The sequence below is a fragment of the Rosa rugosa genome, chromosome 1, assembly GCF_958449725.1.
Source record: "Rosa rugosa chromosome 1, drRosRugo1.1, whole genome shotgun sequence".
NCBI lineage: Eukaryota > Viridiplantae > Streptophyta > Magnoliopsida > Rosales > Rosaceae > Rosa > Rosa rugosa.
The window spans coordinates 2,384,829-2,407,304 of NC_084820.1; the positions used below are offsets into that span (position 1 = coordinate 2,384,829).

The following is a 22,476-nucleotide window of genomic DNA, read 5'->3' on the forward strand; positions in this document are numbered from 1 at the left end:
TTGCTTTGAAAGTGAAATAACCTACTTAATTCTAGATGATAATGCCGGCAAAACACAGAGACAAAAAGAAATCTAGATGATAAGGGTCTAATCGCACCGTGTCAAACTCAAACGTTTACAACTTACTCTTATGGTCATCAGGTCCAGCAAAATCAAACAAAAGTGGTTGGAAAAAAGTAGGCAGAAAAGTCTGAAACGAAACGATCTAGATTAATCTTTATTAAACGAAGTAATTAAGCTGAAATGTCAAAACCAGCTTTATTAATTATTCATGAAAAAAAACAAGATGATCAATCTGTATAACAACAGTAACAATCACACTAGCTGTGGTCGCCTAAAATGAATTACACACAAATAAAATTAACTGTATACTGTCACGATTAATTTACTTAAAACATGAACAAAGCTGCAGCAATGGACAAGAAGGTGACGGATAGGCCAGCAACGCCAAGAGATGTCGCGGCACTAGGTGGCTCACTGCCGGGTGCAGGGGTGGAAGGAGTGGTGGCGCCGCTTGGTGGGGTGGCGCCGGTGCTTGGTGGAGTGGCAGTAGTGCTTGGAGTAGGGGCAGAGCCGCCTGGAGAAGGTGCGGGGGCGGAGGTCGGTGTGGTGGTGGTGCCTTTAACGGTGATAGCGAGCTTCTGGCCGTTGTTGCAGTGGTTGGGGAAAGTGCAGATGAAGAAGTGCTCGCCGGTTGTGTTAAGTGTGATTCTAACGGGTGGGTTTGTGTAGAAAGAGAGTGTGTTGGAGGTGCCACATGACTCGTAATTTGTCTTGGTCACCTCAGCCACGTCGTGTGATCTATTCAAGAAGTTGAACACTGCAATAAGAAATTAATGCACCCATGTTAGACATTTAGTTTGATACAAAGAAGCAAATTAGTAGCTCCAAATTCACATTTTGAGTTAGAGCCCGTTTGATCCTAAATGACATTAGCAGATCGGTACCTCTTTAAAACAACCAAAAGCCTTTTTTTATAAAATAAAAACTAGATAAAAGTTGCTTTTAAAATTATATAAGCAAATATAATGCTTTTTAGAAAAGCACTTACTAAAGTAGTTTTATTGGGAATAAGCATCTTCAAAGAATATTGTGTGTGTGATAACAAAAGCACTAAAAGTAAAAGCGGTTTCTACCAATTAAAGTGAGTTAGCCTGAGTTTGGGTCAATCAATTTACCTAGAATGTCACCAACCATGAAGGTCTTGTTAGAAGCCCAGGTGCTGTAAGTATCGTTGCCGATGACATTCCATCCGGCGGTGTCTCCGACAGTGTAATTGGTGGGTCCAGCTGAGGGGCTTGGTGCTGGGGCAGAAGGTGCAGGGGGGCTAGCACTGCTGCTTGGCTCAGGAGCAAGAACCGGAGCCGGCGACGAAGTAGGAGGACTCGTGCTGGGAGCCGGAGAAGGGGATGAGGTAGTTCCGGTAACGTTGACGGCCAACTTCTGTCCGGTGCCACAGTGGCTACCGAAGGTACAGATGTAGTAGTGCTCTCCAGAAGTAAGGGTAAGGTTTGCTGGTGAGTTGGTCGTCAAGGAAATGGGAGCGGTTGCATTGCAGGCATCGAAGGCTTCCTTGGTCACTTCTGCGACGTCGTGTTGTCCGCTTGCAAATGTAAAGACTAGAAAGCCATTCAAGAAGGGAAGGATTAATTATGGTTCTTTCATATAATTGAAATCATTGAACATGAGCAAAAAAATAGGGATTTTTCGGCTTACCAAGAATGTCGCCGGCTTTAAAGGTATTGTTTGATGACCATGTACTGTAAGCCACAGCTCCACCGGGAGGGATGGTCCAGCCCAAACCATCACCGACTTGATGAGTGACTGCTGAGACAGAGCTAATTACCAAAGCTGCCACTAGGGCTGCGAAAACCGCCATGTTCAAGTTCCTTGCCATTGCTTTGCTTTGTGTTCTTCTTGGTTATAATTCAGGTCGCCCCTGTTTGTTCTGTTTTTGCTCTGCTTCTTTAAACCTTCTTGATTTTGATAGATAGGAGGCAGCGAGAAGGGTTTGGTTTGTATCTCCGTCATTCTGTTCTACACTTTATATAGGGAAAGGCTTATGCGACGTCCACATGCTTTGGTCGTTCTATTCTGTTGGATGGAAGCCACGTGTCTGCATGGGTGGGCTGTATCAACGTCTCACATTTGATGATGGCTGCCGTGATATGGGACTTTCCAGAAATTAGGTTTTTCCGCGTGAAGAAGAGGCCCTAGGCTGAGAAAGCTCAGCTCTCACCTAAACAAACAAATGGCTGACTTGTCATCGAAAAAACAAAAACATTGACTGACTTTTGCGTTGTCTAGTCATGCTGATATTATATTATCTAAGAGAAGAGAAAAAAAACGAAAAAAGAAAAAGAAAAAATCTTGGTCGTTGGATACTTGGATGTATTGGCAAAGGGAATTCTTCTTCATATTAATTCCATACAGGAAATACATAAAAACTGAAACAGATGAGAAAAAGTAAGGGAAAGACGTCTACGAGAAAGTGACTCCCAATATTTACCAAGAACTTTCCAAAATTCAATTGAATCATGAATGTGAAAGATAGAACTAGTCAAACTTAGGTTGTGAACCAATGTGGGTTCGTTAATGATACTTTGTATAATGGACTTGGCCAATTCATGGTGTTCTTAACAATTTTCTTTTAACATGCAGAAAAGAAAAAGAATGATGATTTGATGTAGATGTATGAGTCTATGGAGAAAAATGTAAAAAATGTTTGGAGATTGGTGGCCTTAGAAGAACAATCCTTTAAAGCATATTCTTCTCCTAATTTCAACATCAAGCATTTAGTGATTTAACCAAAAGAAAAAACACTTTATATCAAGCACTTATGTCGTAGGCTTTCATACATTAAATCTTTACACTTGAAACTACATGCATAATTTTGGGCATTTATTCATATTGGAGATCGAGAACGTACTTCATCTTATGTTGGATGACAAGGTCTAGCAAGAGATTGTGCAATAACATTTGCATCTTTTCACTGTCTTTTAAAGTGTGCAAGTATTCGATTTAGGTAATCAGAATATATAGAAGATAAACTCATAAAAGCAAGGAAGTCGACTACGTAAACAAGAGTGTGATGCAAATTATTACTTTAGTAGAAACATATTGCAATTTCATCAGGGATTACGTTTTTTATTAAAGATATAGTGTGTAAGTATTCGGTAACTATTACAAAAAGCAAGGCAGTAGACAAAGGTGCCATTCAATTTGTTACTTCAATAGCAAAATTGCAATTTCATTAGACAGTACGTGTATCATCTTAAGTATATCCAAGTCGACTATGAACACTTCACGTTCTTTTGTGGCCATTTTCAGTGTGTGTTTTGTGGAGCTAATATTATTTGTTAATTTAAGACATTGTTATGATCATATATACTTGTAACTGACTTAATTTTTTGTTTTTTGTACAAGGATCTCTAGAATTATATATATATATATATATATATATATATATATTTATTTATTTATTTTTTGATAATGATATGTCAACTCTTTTATAATCCAGCAGATTACATAACGATCTACCCACGTGAGGCTAACAAAAAAACAGAGCTAGATCTGACATGAGGCCCGTGAATCGGCCGTATCCAGGCCAGTGTCTCGTAAGGCTTAATGTAATAACCTCGTTAGAGGAATTGTACGAAACTCGTCGGAGGAATAATACGAACCTCGATAGAGGAATAATACCATCTCGTGAAAGAATCAAAGACAAACATTTCACCTTTCCTTTAGTTTTCTCACCCCTCCCTTTAGCTGTAACGGTCCTCCTCTTGTCGGAGAGCCATCATTCTGTTTCTTTTTTTCGTTTCTCTATCGACCTTTCTCTCTCACTCTCTCTCGTCCGAAAGATACCGAAACAAAGCAAAAATTTCTCCAAGCTCTCTTTTCCTCCACAGGCCATCATTCAACGCCGGACAGCCTCCAGTGGCATCATCTCAGCCTTGCGAAGCTACCTGCAGCGGTTTTGGGTCACGGCACAGTCGGAAACGGCGGCGAAGAGACCGGGTACGTCCAGCCCCGATTTCTTTCCAATTGTGATAACTCGAGCTACAGGCCATCAATCCTCACCAAACTTCATCCTCGAGCTCGCCTCAACTTCCTGAAGCTCCCAGAAGCAGCCTCACACGGCGGCGTGGCCCGAAGCAGTGGCTGCAAGTCAAACCCAATCAAGAACGAAACCGGAGCTATCGATTCAAATATCTTGAGCTACAGGACGTCGTTTTGAGTGATTCTTGAACCAGTGAGCTCGCCTTGAAGTTCTGAACAACTCTTCAGAAGGGATCGAAGCGAGTAGTGGAAGTTTTTACGTCGAACGGGAGCTCGCCGGATTCTGCAAATTTTCCGGCCACCGACGCTTTCGATCAAGATATCTCGAGCTGTAGAGCTTCGTTTTGAGTGATTCTTGAACCAGTGAGTTCGTCTTTAAGTTCTGAACAAGTCTCCTGAAGGAATCGAAGCGAAAGGAGGACATTTTTACGTTGATCGGAGCTTCGCCGGTTTCTGCAAATTCTCGCCGGTTTCTGGAAAAATTCCGGCCACCTCGACTGTTTTAGGTAATTTCAACCACTTCCGGTCATTTTCAGCTTACATGGTAGTTATGAAAGTTGTTAAGCATGATGAGAGGAAGAAGAGCAGCCCGGCCCCGACACCATTGGTGGTGGTCGGCGGCGGCTCTGCCACTAACTCCGGCGGCCCTTTCCGGCCACCTCCGGGGATCAAAAATATGGTTTCTGTACATTTTCAGATTCTATATTTCAATACGATCATTTTGATATATTATACGCAATTTTTGGATATCGTATGATTAAGTTATGAATTTTTAAGTTTAGATCGATTTCGATTGTTAGATTTGTGATCTGTGAAGTTAGGACCGTCAGATGGACTTGTAGTTTTGATATGATGATCTTATGACTGTCCCAGTGGCTTTGTGTGGTCATGGGCGAAGATCCGACCGTTGGATCTTCGTATAAATGCAAAACAGTGATTAGGGAGGCGATTCGTGAGAATCCGTCCGTCGGATTTTCGTATAAATTTGTAAAGATGTTAGTAAGGACGATTCAGGAAGATCTGACCGTTGGATCTTCGTGATGATTTTTGGAGGGTGATCCTAAGGGCGATCCGTGAGGATCCGACCGTTGGATCATCATTTAATTTCGATCCGACCGTTGGATTGTCGTTTGAGTATGTTTTTGAGCTATTGGCTAAGATAAGGTCATGTGTGATTAGGTGATTGACGGTCTCCCTTGGGTGAACGATTTCGGTGTATATTGTGTTGAATTGAAGACGCAGCGGGAATATCGAGGTGAGTAAATCGCACATGGTTCATTCACGAACCGAAATTCGGTGATTTTATTTAATTGAGAAATTGTGGAAATTGTTTTATGAAAATAAATATTTGTTTTAAATTATATGGACTTGATCGACTACGGTCCATAGGTAAGTAAAATGTATTTAAACTATAAAAATGAATTTCTAGATTTTATTGCATGTGAACTATAGTTGGTATTAGTGGTCACTCTTGTGTGGGTGACTACGTATATATATATTTACGTGGAATATATATTGGATGGTGTAATTTACTGAGTTATATTTTGAGCATTACCCTTTGGAATATGTGATTTATCTTAGATGTTGTGTTGTCTATGATAATGGGTAATTGAGTAAAGTGCGATAGTTGAGTCGTTGAGATGAATTAAATGAGGAGTCGAGTGAATTGAGAAAAGCAGTCATTCGTAAGGTGAACCTTGGCCCAGGTGACACTTTACGATACAGTTAGAGCTCTAGTCTGTCTACCATCATACTGCTTGGGGGATAAACGAGTTATCATATGCCCTTGGGTATGACATGACATACTGAATGGGGTGATTAATATAATTAATCATAAGCCTGTAAGTATGATATACTGAATGGGGTGATTAATCTAATTAATCATAAGCCTGTAAGTATAATATACTGCATGGGATGATTTATATAAATAAATCATAAGCCTGTGAGTATATATTGAGTAAACAGTTGTTTGTTTTTGAGTAGTCATGTTGAGATGTGAGTTGATTGATGCTTGAAGTGACGTTGTACACTTCAATTATTATGCAAAGAAAATACTTGAGTTAAATTTATGCTTGAGTCGATTTGGTTACTTTAAATCGTGCAATCCTTTCTTTTACTCATACGAGCTGTCAAAAGCTTACCGGGTTTGTGTTGTTGCAATCCCGGTACACTATTCAAATTGTGTAGCGGGTAATCCTACAGGTCAGGAGAATCAGGACGGTGATCGTGCGGGTTAGAGAATTTGTTTTAGTTTTACAGCAATTGTAATTGTGAGGTGAGTTATGCTCATTTGAGCCTTACAATATAATTTGGTGAGAGTGTGCTGTAATAAACAAATTTGAGATTTGGTTTATGTAATATCGAGCGATGTGAGGTGTGGTTGTTTTGAGAAAAAAATTCAGGTTGTATTTATGTGAGTTGTATTAATTCATGTTTCGGATTTGAATTTATGTTATTCAAAATTCGGGGCGTGACACTTAATTTTTTTTTTCTGGGGGCATTTAAAAAAATTATTAAGTAAACAAATTGTAAGTTTTTTTTTTTTAATGAAAATGGAAGTTGATTGCATTAGATCAACAATCATAAATAGGCTAGAGACTAACAACGCTTTTTTGATCGAAAGAGACTAACAACGCTTGAGAGTAAAAATTTGTCGGGGAAACAACCAAAACTTTACCCAAGCATTGCAATCCTTTCTTTTATGTTACTCCTAGCCTAAGTTCGAATCCTCTTTTTGTTTGTGTATTTATTTTTCTTTTCAATTTTTTTTGTAAATATTCTCTTGACTTTTTTTCTTTCTTTTCTATAATAAATGTAGCCCCATTTTTATTTTTCGCCTCAAGCCTCAAAATCTCAAGTTTGGGCCTGCAAAAAAAGCCAATACATAAGCAATTTAACATTTTAAAATCCTATGAAGCGCATCCAACATCTAGTCATCAACTCATCACTACCCATGAGGCATGAAAGAGGCACATATGGCGTAACCAGCCTTGGGGACATCTCGTCTAAGCAAGCAAGCAAGCAGAGAGGTTGAAGATTCCCCATCCATCTTGACAAAATAAAAAGAAAAATTAAAAACAACAAAACAGATCCTAACCAAGGTAGAAGCCTAAGCCCCAGTAAAGGCCCAGGCCCTCCCAATTCTACTCAGGGCACCCAAGGTACTAACCCCAAACACAGCAGCGCCGCCGACTCCCCGTGCACACCCGGATCATGATCTCTCGACCCACGACCCGGATAGCCTGTCCACCTCCATCTACCTGCAAACGTGATCCCAGCACCAGAGCCGGCCCTGAGGGCTGCCGCATGAGGCAGCCGTCTCAGGCCACAGGTTTCCGGGGGCCTCCGAGAAATTAATTGTGTATATATGTTATATATACTATATATATTTTTCTTTCTATCACAATCACAAATAGACGTGTTGCTCTAGCGGCAAGCTGTTTGTCTCTTTTCAAACAAACCAAGGTTTGAACCTCGCAGCCGTATTATCTTTTTTATATTTTTTTATTTTCTTTTCCTTTTTCATATAAAAATAGACAAATAATAATTGTCTTTTCCTTTTTCATATCAATAACTAATTCATTTCCTTCTTCATATAAAAATCTTTTCCTTATGAAAACTGATTTTTTTTTTCATATGAAAACAAACAATTAATTCATTTTCTTTTCCTTTTTCATATTAATAACTAATTCATTTCCTTCTCCATATAAAAATGTTGACAAAAAATCCTAGCCTATATATTAATTATTTTTAACTACTTTTGTATTTCAGAAATTTATATACGAATCAACATTCATATATTAATTCTAAACAAGATTTTGTACTGCTTTTATATATATATATATATATGAGGGGCCTCATTTTATTTCTTCGCCTCAGGCTGTTAGAGTCTCAGGACCGGTCCTGCCCAGTACAACCCTAAGACCAGCCTCTGTCATCAGCCTCAGAGGCCCCAGCCCGATCCAAATAACCCGGCCAGCCTTCACGAGAAGGCCGCCACCCATTACCGGCAAAAACGACTAGAGAAACAAGGAGAAGCCCTGAAAAGAAAGTACCTTCATTTATTTCCGTCATAAAAAAATTAGAATATATTAACATCCAATGACCACGATTCTCTGTCATATACTAGCTAGTTTGGTACGTACTACGTAGTGGGGTTTTACTATATGAATATCTGCCCTCATCTTTGTAATGTCTCGAAATTAATTTATCTCCAATCCCCCTACGTTAAGCAAGGAGACCTGATGAAGTGATGTGAGTTCAGTGGTTAGAGCACCCAGTACTTAAGATTCAGGTCATGGGTTCGAGTCACCATAGGGGTAGAAGTGAAATCCTTATTTGATCATCTTTAATTAAAAAAAAAAATGAAGAAAAAAAGAAAAAAAAGCATGGAGACCTAGCTCCAGCGGTCCAGCCATACCAATAAAAATTAAAACCCAGATGCCTTGACTTCGTGGAAGGGAAAAAAAAAAAACTTGATTATTGATAAAGACTTAATTTGACATACCAATAAAAATTAAAACCCAGATGCCTTGACTTCGTGGAAGGGAAAAAAAAAACTTGATTATTGATAAAGACTAATATTATTGATCATATACGACTAATATGAGTGGTTTCTTAGAACTTTCCAAGTGACTGACAATTAGCCTGGACTAATTATTTTCTAATCTAATTTGGACTTTATCATATGACATCACATGCAAATGAACCCAAAGAATTAATCAGAAAAATATATTCGTGAATGTAGATTGGCTGTAATTATTTATATTGAGTAAAGGAAAGTACAACAATGATTATTACAAGGATCAACTAATGGACGACAAGCCATGAATCAAATAGCTTTGTCCGAAATCCTTATGTACATAAAAAAACGGAATGTATAAATCAAATAAACTCAATACAGCCTCTCATCTATAAGGTATGTACTGTAATGAACTGATGATCGATTACAAATAAACAATATCAAGACATGGATTAACTAGTAAATATAATCAATGGAAGAAAGCCAATCCAATGAGCAAGAAGGTGAAGAAGTAGCCACTGCCATTAATGGTGGAAGGGGCGGCAGAGTTGTATGGACCAGAAGCGGCCGGTGAATGAGCTGACGGAGCATATGAAGAAGGCGTTGTGGAGCTCGAGGGAGACGTGGCCGTTCCTGTGCTCTTGGCGGTCACGTTAATCGCTAGCTTCTGTCCCAATTCGCAGTGGCGATCGTAGGTGGATGTGAAGTAGTGTTCACCGGTGGTGTTGAGGATGATGTTCACCGGACTATTTTTAAAAACAGCTAGGGTGCTATTGGTGGTGCAGTTGTCAAAAACAGCCTTGGTCACGACAGCTACATCTTGTGTCCCGTTGATGAAGTTGAAAACTACAACCAATTAAAGCACGAGGTTAGGATAGTTACAAAGACAGCATGGAAAATGTATATCCGGCGCCGAGTAGAGAAATGTTCCAGTCAGCCGTCATCACATTGTTAAAATATGACACGTGATGGCAAAAATTAAGGGTTCAAAATTTTCTAAACCAAACCGCATGAACCCTTAATTGATATATATGTAGGCTTAGTGTGGTGTATCAAATATAAAAATATTTTTTAATATGCAAGTTATAGAGAGCTTAGTGTTGTCAATTACCTAGCGTGTCTCCAACGATAAAAGTTTTGCCGTTAGCCCAAGCAGAATAATCATATTGACCGGGCACAAACCAACCCAATTGATCGCCGACGATGTAAGTCACTGGACCAGTACGAGCAGGAGCAGGAGCAGGAGTAGGGGAGGCTGAAGGGCCACCAGGATTTGTAGTCACGTTGATGGCTAGCTTTTGTCCCAATTCGCAGTGCTTGTCCATGGTGCCAATGAAGTAATACTCGCCTGTGAGATTCAGCTTGATATAGGCCGGTCCAGTTGTTAATATTGTGATTTGGGATTTATTAAAATTGCAGCTCTCGTAAGCTTGTTTTGTGACCATGGCTACATCTTGATCTCCGGTTGTGAAGTTGAACTCTGAAGATTAATAATTAAGCAAGACATCAACATCAACGCACATACGTACATAACCCAGTTTTCAACTTGAAATAAACACAGTATACGTTATAGTATAATCATATTATCATTTCACATACATACATGAAAACATCTAAGAGATTAAAAGTCTTTATAGTTCGTCTCGGGCTCTAAAATCTCAAAACATACTCATCTTATCTCGTAGTTAATTGAACATAATTTAATACTTAATTACTTACCTAGAGTGTCACCAACATAGAAAGTCTTGCCGTAAGCCCAAGCAGAATAAGCAAGTTCACCGCCCGGTGGGACAATCCATCCAAAATGATCGCCGACGACGTAAGTCACAGGGCCTCTTGGTGTAGGACTAGGTTTAGGTGAAGGGCTTGGAGTAGGTGATCCAGAATGAGCAGTCACGTTGATGGCTAGCTTCTGTCCCAACTCGCAGTGCTTGTCCATGGTTCCAATGAAATAGTACGACCCAATCGTATCCAATGTGAAATTGGCCGGACCAGTTGTTTTAAGCTCGATGGGGCTTGTGGAATTGCAGCTATCGAAAGCTTCCTTTGTAACCATGGCTACGTCCTGGTCACCAGTTGTGAAGTTGAACTCTGAAAATTGAACAACAGAAACAAACAGAAGTTCAATAAAGCTACACATATACATGTATTGATATTCAGTACCGCTACGTGCACGTACCAAGAATGTCGCCGACGGAGAATTTGTGCCCGGAAGCCCAGGCTTCGTAAGCGTAATGACCTCCGGGAGGAACAATCCATCCGAATTCATCTCCAACGACGTGGGTTTCTATTGCTGCTGTGGAGTGAAGGAGGGCAGCCACTGTTATGGCTAGAACGGCGAAATATTTGAGTTCACTACCCATATTTGTCTCTTAGTAGCAGAGTACTGGTCCTGATCTCGATTTTCTTTTCTTTCTCTTGTTTATATGTTAGAGAGTGCTTTTGTGAGATATGAGGATTGAGGTGTGGTGTTTTTATAGAGGTTGTTAGGAGGAAGAAATTGTGGGGCAAGTTTTGGCGATTAACAATTGTCATAGCTAAAGGGGAACTTCCTCTGTTCTATGCGTCCTCGACCATTCAAGGAGGTCTAGAACCCTTTGACCAATTTAAAATTGATGTGGATGCGTTGATGGAATCAAATATTGCATGAGAAAGATGCAAAATCTGATCAGGACAAAAAGTCTTCCTTGATCTTTTCAAAAAAAAAAAAAAAAAAAAGTCTTCCTTGATTTGGTCCACTATTCATGAAATTATCCAATGTTGATCGATCAAAACAAAAATAGAAAGAAGAAAAAAAAAAAAGCAAATCATGCACAAATTCGCTTGGTGTTGTTTTTTTTAAAGAATTAGACAGATGGGATAAAAAAATAAAGATCATAACCACGACTCGGAGAAGAGAGATTGAGATAATCAATAGAAATGAGCCAAGATCTTTAGCTAGGGTAACGCGCAATTGACCATTTCGAACTTGTAATTTCAACTTTTGATTCAAAAGGTCATAGTTCGTAAAGTTCTTATATATTGCTTCGGAAATGATCCATCTTTATAAGACCAAATTTCTTCCCACCCTTTACCCGAACATTTCTTAACACTATTTCTTTTTCAAAGAGATTTGATTAAGACCTAGTTTTTTTTTTAAAGGAATGTGGATTTAATTAACGCATGCCAAGATGACCATTAAATATCATTCTGCTGCCTTCAACTAGACAGATCAAGAAGTTGTAGCAAAACTACTGTGATACATAGAAATATACCACTTATATTCGAACTAACCGCTCACTTAAAGTGAGCCTGTAAACTATGGATAAAATGGAGACATAGAATATAGGCCCCCACCACATAGGGTTGTTAGGTTCCTAATACAAGGGAACATAGTGTAATTAGACAAAAAGCTAAAAACATAGGGTTGGGCCAAGGGCCTAAACCCTAGCCCAAATTTAGAAGTTTATGGACTAGGGTAAACCGAAGCCCAACAAACAGTGCCAGCCCAAAAGGGGAGTCCACCAAGGAATGCACCAGGCCCATCATTGGTTCGGGCCAATCCACCTTGTCCCTTCCACCACGCCGTCGTACAACACCTGTCCGGCCAAGATCCGCCCGACCCACATCGCAAGACCTACATTGCCACGCCCGCCTAACCACACCATCTCGTCCCGGCGATCCAAGCCGAGCAGTGCCAACGCTTCCGCGACCTGGATCAGCACAGAAGACCCATCCCTGTAGGCCCTGCAACCGCACGCGCCACCGTCGATCCCAGAAGCCAGCAGTATGAATCGATGACCGGACCAGTGAAGCACGCTCACCCATCGCACCATCCCAGCCGAACTTTCTGACGGAAACCGAGCCAAAACCTTCCGACAATCCCATGGGCATTAGATCTCCCGTCCAGCAGCAAAACCATGACGACGGTGTGGAAGGAGGCCAGCCCCGCCATCCGGCCGCCGCCGGACGAGAACGAGATGTCAAACTGAGGGTCTTAGGGTTTTTTTTAATGGTATCTCTATAGAGTATATGAAGGTTCAAATTTTTAATTTTTGTTTAAAAAAAAATTAGAACTTTAAATCTCTTCCGCTAGAAGCAAGAGAAATACTACATAATTAAAAGCATAAATAATCTTTTTAACCAAAATAAAGGATCCAGTTACATTTACATACTCTTTTAAAATGATTCGGGACACTTCAGTGTACATACATTAATAAAATAGAGAATCTATGAAGTCTATACATGGAAACATATATAGAACCATTGTCTTTCAGCATTTTGATTAACAAAGCAGGGAGGTGGGTGAAACAGAAAATTTGATAATAACTAATTATATGTCCTCAAATCAACCGCGATTGCATAGAATACTAATTTGCTAAGTCAACTTGAGAATAATAATATATAACACAACGTGCATCGGCCTAACTTCTTAGTCCTTGTACTGGCCAAATCAACCTCGATTATTGTACTTAATTTGCAGGGCTTTTCTGATTAAGCTCAGGTCCAGTCAATCATTATTACTTTTCAAATATTAGAAAGAGGCGCGCTGATATATGCCTTAGGAATTTGTCTATATCTCGATCAACCAGGCTTCTAGAAATTGAATGGAAACATAAATAAATCATTATATACAGTGTTCTTCACCGAAAGAAACAGTCTCTAAGGACGGTAAAAAATAAGTAAATCTCAACAACATGTATTAAATTTAAATACTTAAAATATAATAATTTAAAAATATACATTTATCTTCAGCTGTCAGATGCACCTGTCACATACAATCTCTAAAAAACTGTTCATTAAGTGAACAACTCTGTCATCATATATACATGGGAAAATCGTCCAAACAGTGTCTAAACTTTTCCAGACTATTAATTTTCATACCTGTACTTCAAAAAATATCAAAATGGTACCCGAGTGTCTGAGCCCGACCCAATTTCAGTACCTAGTAACAGTAAAATCGTTAACTGGGTTAACTTTTGAAGGATATTTTCGTCATTTTACTATTCATCATCTCCATCCTCTTCTTCTCCTCCACCGAAACCATTGAAGGGTACCCAGTTGAGGGTTTATCAATTGGAGGGCATGAAACCTGTGTAATCTTTCCATCTCTCAAGTTGTCATTTGATATTGGACGATGCCCACAACGTGCTACTGCCCAAGACTTCCTCTTCATCTCACATGCCCACAACGTGCTACTGCCCAAGCTCCCTTCTTTTCATATATGGGTTTTTCTCAGAAATTGTTTATATTGATGGGTTTTTTTGGTTTAATAGATTATAAAGATAAGGTCTTTGATGGTTCTGGGTTATGTATTGATTTGCTGTGTACTTGTGATGTTGGAAGATTTTAGCGTTTTGAAATATTACTGCTCAGTGAATCACTTGGATGATGAACATGACATGACTGCTAATGCATTTTGGGATTCTTTGTTTTGATTCAGAAATTTAGATGGTATGAGGAATTTGTTTGGGTCTGAATTGCTTGTTTCGGAATTGCAGTGAGAGAAAACTTGTGAGGAGCAAAGAAGGAATTTGCTGGGTAAACTGAAGATCATTTGAAGTCCTTCAAAGTGTTGGTCAGATTTGAGGAATTTACAGTGAGAGAAATCTTTTGTTTCTTGTCTCGGTTTTATGATTTGAGGAGCTTTGCTTATAGATTTGATTATTGAGTTGGGTATTGTTTGTGAATGAAATCAATGAATCAGGGTAAAGTTTTGAGCTTTTACATATTCTTGTTTGTGGGTTACTATCAATTTTGCAGATCTTGTGATACATCGGAATTGATCTGAATTTTGTTGGATTGAGTTTGAAGATCATTAATTGAAGGAAAAATTGGTAACCTTATTTGAGTTTGAATGTGGGTGCTTTCATTTCGGGGTTTGTGATTCCATGTATTTGGGGATTACATGGCTCATAATTTTGGTACGGCATCCATTCCAACTTTTGTTCTCTGTTTTTATCCATTCCAACTTTTCGTTGCTTCTCTTTCCTTTCGATCTTTTGGCTACATGCTCCTCCCTCTTTAGCATGTTTGAGTTGAGTATGGACTATACTCTACTGAGGTCGAAAGCTACTCAATAAGAGAGGTGTCGGTGATGGGGTGGAGGAGAAGAAGAGGTTGGAGATGATGAATAGTAAAATGACGAAAATATCCTTTAAAAGTTAACTCCATTAACGATTTTACTGTTACTAGGTATGAAAATTGGGTCGGGCTCAAACACTCAGGTACCATTTTGATATTTTTTGAAGTATAGGTATGAAAATTAATAGTCTGGAAAAGTTCAGACACTGTTTGGACGATTTTCCCTATATACATCATACCTCTCCTCAGTTGCTTCTTCTAAGAAAATTTTAAGATATATAAGATATCTAGAACAACATGGTCAGTTGGATGACTTGAATCTTTGTTAATTGGTTTGGTCGGGCATCATTGTCATGCATGTATTTCATGAGTACCTCATTTTCTTATATTGAGGAACCTTCCTACCTACCTAGCTAGTAGCTACTGTGGTCACAATTTCAATATTTTGCCAGAGTTTTCAAACAAGGTGGCTCTATATGTTCTTCAATTTTCTTTTGGCCATAGACATCTACGTGCTTAATCGAATATTAAATTTCTTGCAATTTGATATATATTTTTATATACAATAAACTTTAGCTTATATATATATATAGTCTTTCCATGCTAAGGATCTCCTTAGATTTTAAGGATTTCCTTAAATAGACTCATTTTTCGATAACATATCTGTTAAGAGTATAGGACAAAGTCAAGTTGAAAAATGGACTGCATCATGATGAACACATGTCGTGATCTGCTGCAGTTTGTTACACCAGTAACAGAAATAGTAGTATAAATAGTCATGCTAGCTATTTTTCATTCTCATTCAGTTATAACAAACTGTACGATTACCAAAAGTTTAATACCAATTGCCTCTATGTTTTTCTCTCTGTTTTTTCTTCGTCTTCCTCCTATAGCTTAGGGTTTCGTTCACCATTGTTGCTTCAATTTCAAGCTTTTTCACTATGACTATGAGTTTTAACATGGTATCAAAGCCATGGCGGCCTGACCATAGCTCATCCTACAATTCTTCCGCTGCAATCATGGTGGCCTAACCTGTGCTCATCTCGTTTCTTTCCGCTGCAATCTTCCTCTTTGTTTAATCACCAACAGAAATTCCCAAATTACAGATCAAGAACCCTAGAAATTGCATCTTCTTCATCATTTCTGTATAATTACCAGTCAAATACCAAAGATTTGTACAATTACCAACTGAAATCAACAAGAAAATCGAGTCTGTACAATTACCAGCAAGAAATTCAAGCAATTGCTTCTCAAGATCCAGTCTTTTAGCTCATACAGTAGTCACAAGCTTAGTAGCTGTTCATCTTCAAAGTTTCAGAAAAAAATAGTTCATCTTTAAGATCCAGATATTTGTGCATCTTCAAGATTTGATATGGCAACCTCAGGTCAACATTGCAATACAGTCTCTGTTCATCTTGATGATACAAATTACCCCACTTGGCATTTTTTGATGCAGCACTACCTTCGTGGTCATGGATTGCTCAAGTTTGTAGATGGTTCTTATCCATGCCCTCCACAATGTCAGAGGGCTGATTATGATTCTCCCTCTGTTAATAACACTGGAGCTTGTGAAAAATGGCTGCAACAAGATAGTTTTGTTATCTCTATGATTACCAACACTCTCTCAGCTGAGGCTCTTACATTGGTAATTGGCTGTGAAACTTCAATGGAGGTATGGATCACTCTCAAACGACATTATGCAGCAAATTCTGAATTTCACATTATGCGATTAAAGTCTACTTTGCAAAATATCAGAAAAGGTGCAGATTCGATAGACAAGTATTTGTTGGCTTCAAAACTGTTAGAGATCATTTAGCTGTTGTTGGTCTTAGAATATCAGATCAAGAGGTTAAAAGTTTGATTCTTGCTGGTCTCCCTTGTGAGTATGGTCACACTAGACAAATTATAAGAGAAAAAAAATCCTATAAGCATGGAGGAATTAAGGTCTTTACTTCTCTTTGCTGAATTTGAACTTGAATTGAAGCATAAAACTCATCTAGTGACACCCTTAACTACAGTGGTTGCAAATAATAGCTCTATGTCATTCCCTGACTCTCATTTTGGAAGTTCATTTGTTATACCCTCTACTACTGTGCCCCAACGTGGCAAAAATCATATTGATTATAATAACTCTTCTACATGTCATGTACCTGTTGTGGCCAAGTCCAGTATCAGTGCTCTTACTAGTACTCCTACAAGTCCAGTTACTCAAATTGCTTGTGCACCACAGTCGGCTATTTTGTCAAATAATGTCAACATTGCTACTGCATACATGAGTAATACTATGGCATCGAATGGGAACTTTGCTATGCAATCTATGCCAAATAACGGATGCATGATGGATTTTGTTTCTACACCTAATGGTCTCCTGATTCCCAACTCTGGCTCAAATTTTGTTACTCCATACACATCTACTGGTGCAACACAACAGCTTGGTGACTTTCATCATTCCCATGCAACTTATGCACAGCCACAAGTCAATTCTAATGGAAGAATCCAGTATAATTGGGGATTTTCTCAACCCAACAGTAACTTCATTCTACAAAGTGGTGGGCTTCAACAAAGCAATGGATTTCAATCTGGTATGGGTACTTCTAATGGTTATCAAGCTTCATTTAATACTAATGCTATGATGAATGGTGGAAATTGCTTTCCTCGTACTGGTTTGGTTAGGAATAGCGTTGCATCTCCTTCATTAGCTCAATACAATGGTGTGATGAAGATGGATAACTCAGTTTTGGAGGTAGTACCTACTGATGAAAAATTGGACAATGAAGGTGCTAATCTTAATTCTGCTCGAGTAACTGAATTTAGTATGAAATATTTGAAGGAAGCTGGCAATGGTCAGGATATAAAGGAGAATACCTTGAGTACAGAGAATCAGGTTGATGAGACTCTGGATGTGGTAGAAACTTCTGTTGTTGTTACCTTGAAGCCTGAAGATGATGAGGGTGTGGAATTGCAAGAGAGAAATATGGATCCAGAGGATATTGAATGTGAGAGTACCAACTCAAAAGATGCTATGTCTATCACTGAAGCAAGGCAAGTGGTTAATAAAAGTTCTGCAAATGAGGACACGAAGAAGATTCAGGTTGGTGCATCACCTAAAGCGTTGTCTGCTTCCATTTGAGCTCAACCAAAGCCACCCTCCACTGCTACTGAGCCAAATAACAACTCTTTTCAATCACAAGTTGTCAAGCCTCTAACAATTACATCTGCATACCCATTATCAGTTCCTCCTCACCCTCATTTGCAGCAAGCTCCACTCAAGAAAATTGAAGTTTTGCGAACACCAGGAACTTGGCTACTTCCTTCCACTCCGGACAGAAATCTAATGCATTGCAGGCATGCTTGTGAGTCTACGAATTTATGGCAATCACTTCCTCTCATTCCTCCTGGCTGAAAACACATTCTCTGATGTTCAACCATTCTCTGCTGCAACCTAGTGCTTGGGGATCCCAGCACTAGTTTGAGGGGGGATGTTAAGAGTATAGGACAAAGTCAAGTTGAAAAATGGACTGCATCATGATGAACACATGTCGTGATCTGCTGCAGTTTGTTACACCAGTAACAGAAATAGTAGTATAAATAGTCATGCTAGCTATTTTTCATTCTCATTCAGTTATAACAAACTGTACGATTACCAAAAGTTTAATACCAATTGCCTCTCTGTTTTTCTCTATCTCTGTTTTTTCTTCGTCTTCCTCCTATAGCTTAGGGTTTCGTTCACCATTGTTGCTTCAATTTCAAGCTTTTTCACTATGACTATGAGTTTTAACAATATCCACATCTCGACCATTCAGTTTTTATAAATATATGAGTATATCATTTCTGCAAATTTTCAGCTAATTTGATAATCATTAAGACATTCAAAACTGTAACTTACAATTATGAACACGAACGGTTCAGATTGGACAGATTCGGTTCGTTCATTGATTTAATCTAATTCGATATCTTAACGATCATCAATTTGACTGAAAATTTACTGAAGTGATCTATATATTAGGACCTAAAAACTGGATGGTCGAGATATGGATATGCGATCTAAAAGTGAGTCTATTTAACTAATTCCTTAGATTTAAAATCTAAGGAGGTTTTTAGCATAGAAAGACTATATATATCTCTTGAATCGAACCTTCTCTAGTACATTATATGGTAGGTAGTACGGTACTTCTTTTAAGAGCAGAAAAATATTGGAGCAGCATAGGATTTCTGTGAGTATCAAATTTGAATCGCCCATAATGCATGACACAACAGCTAGTTCATGTTGACAGTTTGACACCCATCATTGACAAACTACATACATTAAAAATCATAGTCGTTATTAACATGTATATGTAATTTATCATTTATGTAATAAACTCGAACATGTCAATTCTTTCACTCTTTAAATGTTTTCATTCAAATTTGGAGTTACAGAGTCCATTTCAATCAAAATTTTGGGAAGCGGGTAGATATCCATAGCTATTTTTTGTCCTCTTGAACAGTGGAAAAGGTGCTAATAAGATGATATGTCTTGGCATGCATTGTGGAACTTAAAGTCATATGTTTTGTTCCTCACAAAAATTGGTTGTTTTATGTTATAATTCTTGAAATCTTTTGCTTCGACGTAAGCTAAATTGTCATTCCCTTATTTGAATTCGAAGACTGTAAAACAAAGAGAAAGAAAAACAAATTAAAGCAGTAATACTCGATATGCACAATATCATTTATGTAGCAAGAGATTGTTGAATTAGTTTGTTTCCACTAATCACACATGCACCTCCAAAACTGGATGCAAAGGTTAGTAGAAAGACGAAAGGTAGGAAATTAACTAGGAATTGAACATCTTTTCTTGGCAAGAACTCATGAAATTAATATACCTTAAGCAAAGTGGTAACGGACTAACGGTAGAACTTGGAGATTTGGCCAAATTGAAAAGAGTAGTTTTACCTAAAGCGTCGTTACCCAAAATGAATAAATATCGGGGCCATAATTTACTGCTGGAGGTATAGTCCGGTATGCAATGAATCTTGACCTTCTTATAATTAACAAGCTTATATAGCCTAGCTAGTAAAGAATTGAGTATCCATCTACTTTAGAGAGGCACAAATTTTTCAGGAAGCTTCAGCAGAACTTGGACTTGGACTAGGAGAAATATCACCAGTGGAATCCACAGGAGACCAATAACAACGACTACTTTTTGGCCCTTGGAGCAGTTGCCGGCGAAGGTGCTGGTGCAAAAGAATCTGTCTTTGGAAAGAAATTTGAATGTAGTTTGGTTGTCAAAAACATGAAAGGGATTCGCCGTGTTGCAAGTGAGAAAATCTTCCTTGTTTACAAAAGCCAAGTCTTGTTCTCCTGCTGCAAACTTGAACACTGCACAAGCCACAAGCAATACATTAAACATATACATAAGCAAAAATGAACACTTCTCCGGACACAAACAGGTTAAGAAGAAGTGCTAGTTGGATCACCTAGAATATCGTCGACTGTCAAGCTATGATAGGAAGCCCATGACTCAAAATCGGCAGCGCCATGAGGAGGAATCGTCTTCCCCAAGTTGTCTCCTACTATACATATTCTGCACCTTCTGCTCCGTGTACCATTAGTACTCCTGTTGCTGCCATGGCTATAACAAGAACCATCACATAATTCGCATTCATGGCTTTAATCCTTTTTTGATTCACCTCCGATCTTTCTGTTTGTATTTGTATAATTCAAGTGATTAATTGTCTGAATTTACAGAGGGGGATCGACCTTGTATTTATAGCTAGAAGTACTATTTCAGCGAGACCGCCCAGATTTCACATTGTGTAATATCATAAGTGTGCATTGTGTTGTTGTTTATGACCTCCAGCAATTGCAGTCTCTATGAGTATATATTTCTTATCAAAACTAATTGAGTATTCATATGTTATTTTCCTATTTGATTGATATATGCAGTGATGAGTCAATGAGCGTCGATACTAATTATGCCGCCAAAGTGAACCTTTTAACTGATAGTTGCTACGTACAGAGTCTAAAATCACTATGGATTTTAACCTTTCTTTTTTGTATTTTAAACTCGGCAAAACACAGATTAATTTGCAGGCCTTGGCATGGGACTTGATCTTATTACCTTGGCTAAGTTCTAGCCGAAAAGGCTTAATCGATCATAAATCCAATAGTGCAGTACAATTTAATTTACAAGTATCCAAATTAGCCTTACCCTTGTATATATAAGTATAACTAGCTACTTAGGAATTTAACACTGAGGTCCTCCGTCTTAAGTAGTGGGCAGATAACTCTGATCGCCTTTTAGGTAAGTCATGAGAAAGCTTCATATTCTGCTACAAGCTATGAGGACAAGGAGTTCGCAGATACTGTACACAAAGGCCGAACGAAATACATCCCATAAACGGATACACAAATACAAAAAAGATAAGGCCCAACAAAACAAGAAAGTTCCGACCCAATACGAGAATTCCGTTGGATCGCAAAAAGCCCGTGGCATGTGCTCGAGTCTTCGGACCGGCGTATGACACACTGGTCTTTTCTTATACACGTATAAGAATGATTCTGTTCGTTCGAAACACAAAAAGCATACACTACTAATATGCTAGGTTTGCGGAGGATAACTCGGGTCGACAAAAGTGTGTTCATTTTTATGTTTTTCATTGAATGTTTTTAATGACGAGTTTTCTCATAATATTTAACGAAATGATATAATTTTCGTGCTTCAATAAATAATAAATTATAAAAACTCAGCTGAAAAATAATCAAACATAATTTTCGTGTTTAATCATCATCTTATTGACATTTTCAGATTACATCACATGACACAATGGACACATGGTACAAAGTGTATTTATTATTCAATTTCATTTACTCTCCATATATGGATCGTTACAAGCAGAAACTAGTTTCCTTTGGCCATGATCTTGTGAGACACAAATTTGGCCGTTACCGTTAGGGCGTCATCAGCACTTGATGAAGAAGGACATGGAGTTGGACTGGGAACCGGACTGGGACTAGGAGGCAGGGCAGCGCCGATGTAAATGGCAATCTTTTGGCCTTTGGTGCAGTGCCCGGCCAAGGTGGAGGTGAAATAAAATGTGTCGCTTGCGATAAACTGAAGTGTAACTGCCTCCTGGAATAGCAACAAGGGATCCGCCGTGTTACAACTGTCGTAATCATCCTTGGTTACTAAGGCCAAGTCTTGTTCACCTACTGCAAAGTCGAACTCTGCAAAAAACAAACAAACAAACAACGATCAAGTACAGTGTAATGAAAGATCGATCATCATGGACAATAATGGATCATATATCTCACCTAGCTCATCGTTGACTACAAAGCTATGCTCGGCAGCCCATGCAGCATAAGTAGCAGCGCCACCAGGAGGAATAGCCCAACCCAAGTCGTCTCCAACTGTGTATAGTACAGCTTCTGCTCCATGTAACAATACTACTGCCATTGCGAGAACAACAACTATCATGTTCATGGTTTTCATCTCGATCGTAATCCTCCGCTGTTGTTGCAGTAGTAGTAGTAGTAGTAGTAAAGGAAATAAGTGATTTTTTCTGAATATATAGAGAGAGTATGCCTTGAATCATAGGAAGCGGTTGAGTGAGACCTGCCAAATTTCACATAGAGAGTTCATATGTGCATTGTGTATCACATCCAGCTAGCAATTGCAAGCTGTGTATATATTTGGTACAGTAAAACAACAAGTATACGTCGAGATTATCAAAATAATTGCATTTTATTTTTATTAATGATGGTCAATGTCAATGATCGAGAGTCGATACTAAAGATGTTATAAAAAGTCAATTTTAATTGTATATTGCTAGTATATATCAACGTTCAAA

General features: G+C 38.6%; 3 protein-coding genes and 1 long non-coding RNA gene across 4 annotated transcripts; 1 reads left to right on the plus strand and 3 right to left on the minus strand.

Annotated features, from left to right (window-relative positions):
* Positions 1–233: 233 nt before the first annotated feature.
* Positions 234–2,031, minus strand: LOC133710037 (blue copper protein-like). Its single transcript, XM_062136013.1, has 3 exons — positions 1,717–2,031; positions 1,179–1,619; positions 234–820 (listed from the first exon to the last, which is right to left on the minus strand). The coding sequence occupies exons 1-3, from the start codon at positions 1,895–1,897 to the stop codon at positions 390–392; spliced, it is 1,053 nt and encodes a 350-aa protein (XP_061991997.1). The 5' UTR covers positions 1,898–2,031; the 3' UTR covers positions 234–389.
* A 1,603-nt stretch (positions 2,032–3,634) lies between these two features.
* LOC133726949 (uncharacterized) lies at positions 3,635–6,524 on the plus strand. Its single transcript, XR_009854954.1, has 3 exons — positions 3,635–4,568; positions 5,242–5,317; positions 6,250–6,524. It is a non-coding gene; the product is annotated as an uncharacterized LOC133726949 (long non-coding RNA).
* Positions 6,525–8,794: 2,270 nt separating this feature from the next.
* Positions 8,795–11,088, minus strand: LOC133726950 (blue copper protein-like). The gene is made up of 4 exons (XM_062154587.1): positions 10,764–11,088; positions 10,304–10,675; positions 9,696–10,064; positions 8,795–9,430 (listed from the first exon to the last, which is right to left on the minus strand). Exons 1-4 carry the CDS (start codon positions 10,945–10,947, stop codon positions 9,054–9,056), a joined length of 1,302 nt encoding a protein of 433 aa, XP_062010571.1. The 5' UTR covers positions 10,948–11,088; the 3' UTR covers positions 8,795–9,053.
* Positions 11,089–21,384: 10,296 nt separating this feature from the next.
* LOC133726951 (umecyanin-like) lies at positions 21,385–22,167 on the minus strand. Its single transcript, XM_062154588.1, has 2 exons — positions 21,941–22,167; positions 21,385–21,853 (listed from the first exon to the last, which is right to left on the minus strand). Exons 1-2 carry the CDS (start codon positions 22,116–22,118, stop codon positions 21,528–21,530), a joined length of 504 nt encoding a protein of 167 aa, XP_062010572.1. The 5' UTR covers positions 22,119–22,167; the 3' UTR covers positions 21,385–21,527.
* Positions 22,168–22,476: the final 309 nt, after the last annotated feature.

What these genes read in the sequence shown, in the direction of transcription:
- LOC133710037 (XM_062136013.1), bottom strand. Translation starts at nt 1,897, where the DNA reads ATGGCAAGGAACTTGAACATGGCGGTTTTCGCAGCCCTAGTGGCAGCT. An exon ending in TAAAGCCGGCGACATTCTTG is followed by an intron (nt 1,620 to 1,716) that starts GTAAGCCGAAAA and finishes ATGGCTTTCTAG; the next exon opens with TCTTTACATTTGCAAGCGGA. An exon ending in CATGGTTGGTGACATTCTAG is followed by an intron (nt 821 to 1,178) that starts GTAAATTGATTG and finishes TTCTTATTGCAG; the next exon opens with TGTTCAACTTCTTGAATAGA.
- LOC133726950 (XM_062154587.1), bottom strand. Translation starts at nt 10,947, where the DNA reads ATGGGTAGTGAACTCAAATATTTCGCCGTTCTAGCCATAACAGTGGCT. An exon ending in CTATGTTGGTGACACTCTAG is followed by an intron (nt 10,065 to 10,303) that starts GTAAGTAATTAA and finishes ATTAATCTTCAG; the next exon opens with AGTTCAACTTCACAACCGGA. An exon ending in TATCGTTGGAGACACGCTAG is followed by an intron (nt 9,431 to 9,695) that starts GTAATTGACAAC and finishes AATTGGTTGTAG; the next exon opens with TTTTCAACTTCATCAACGGG.
- LOC133726951 (XM_062154588.1), bottom strand. Translation starts at nt 22,118, where the DNA reads ATGAAAACCATGAACATGATAGTTGTTGTTCTCGCAATGGCAGTAGTA. An exon ending in TGTAGTCAACGATGAGCTAG is followed by an intron (nt 21,854 to 21,940) that starts GTGAGATATATG and finishes TGTTTTTTGCAG; the next exon opens with AGTTCGACTTTGCAGTAGGT.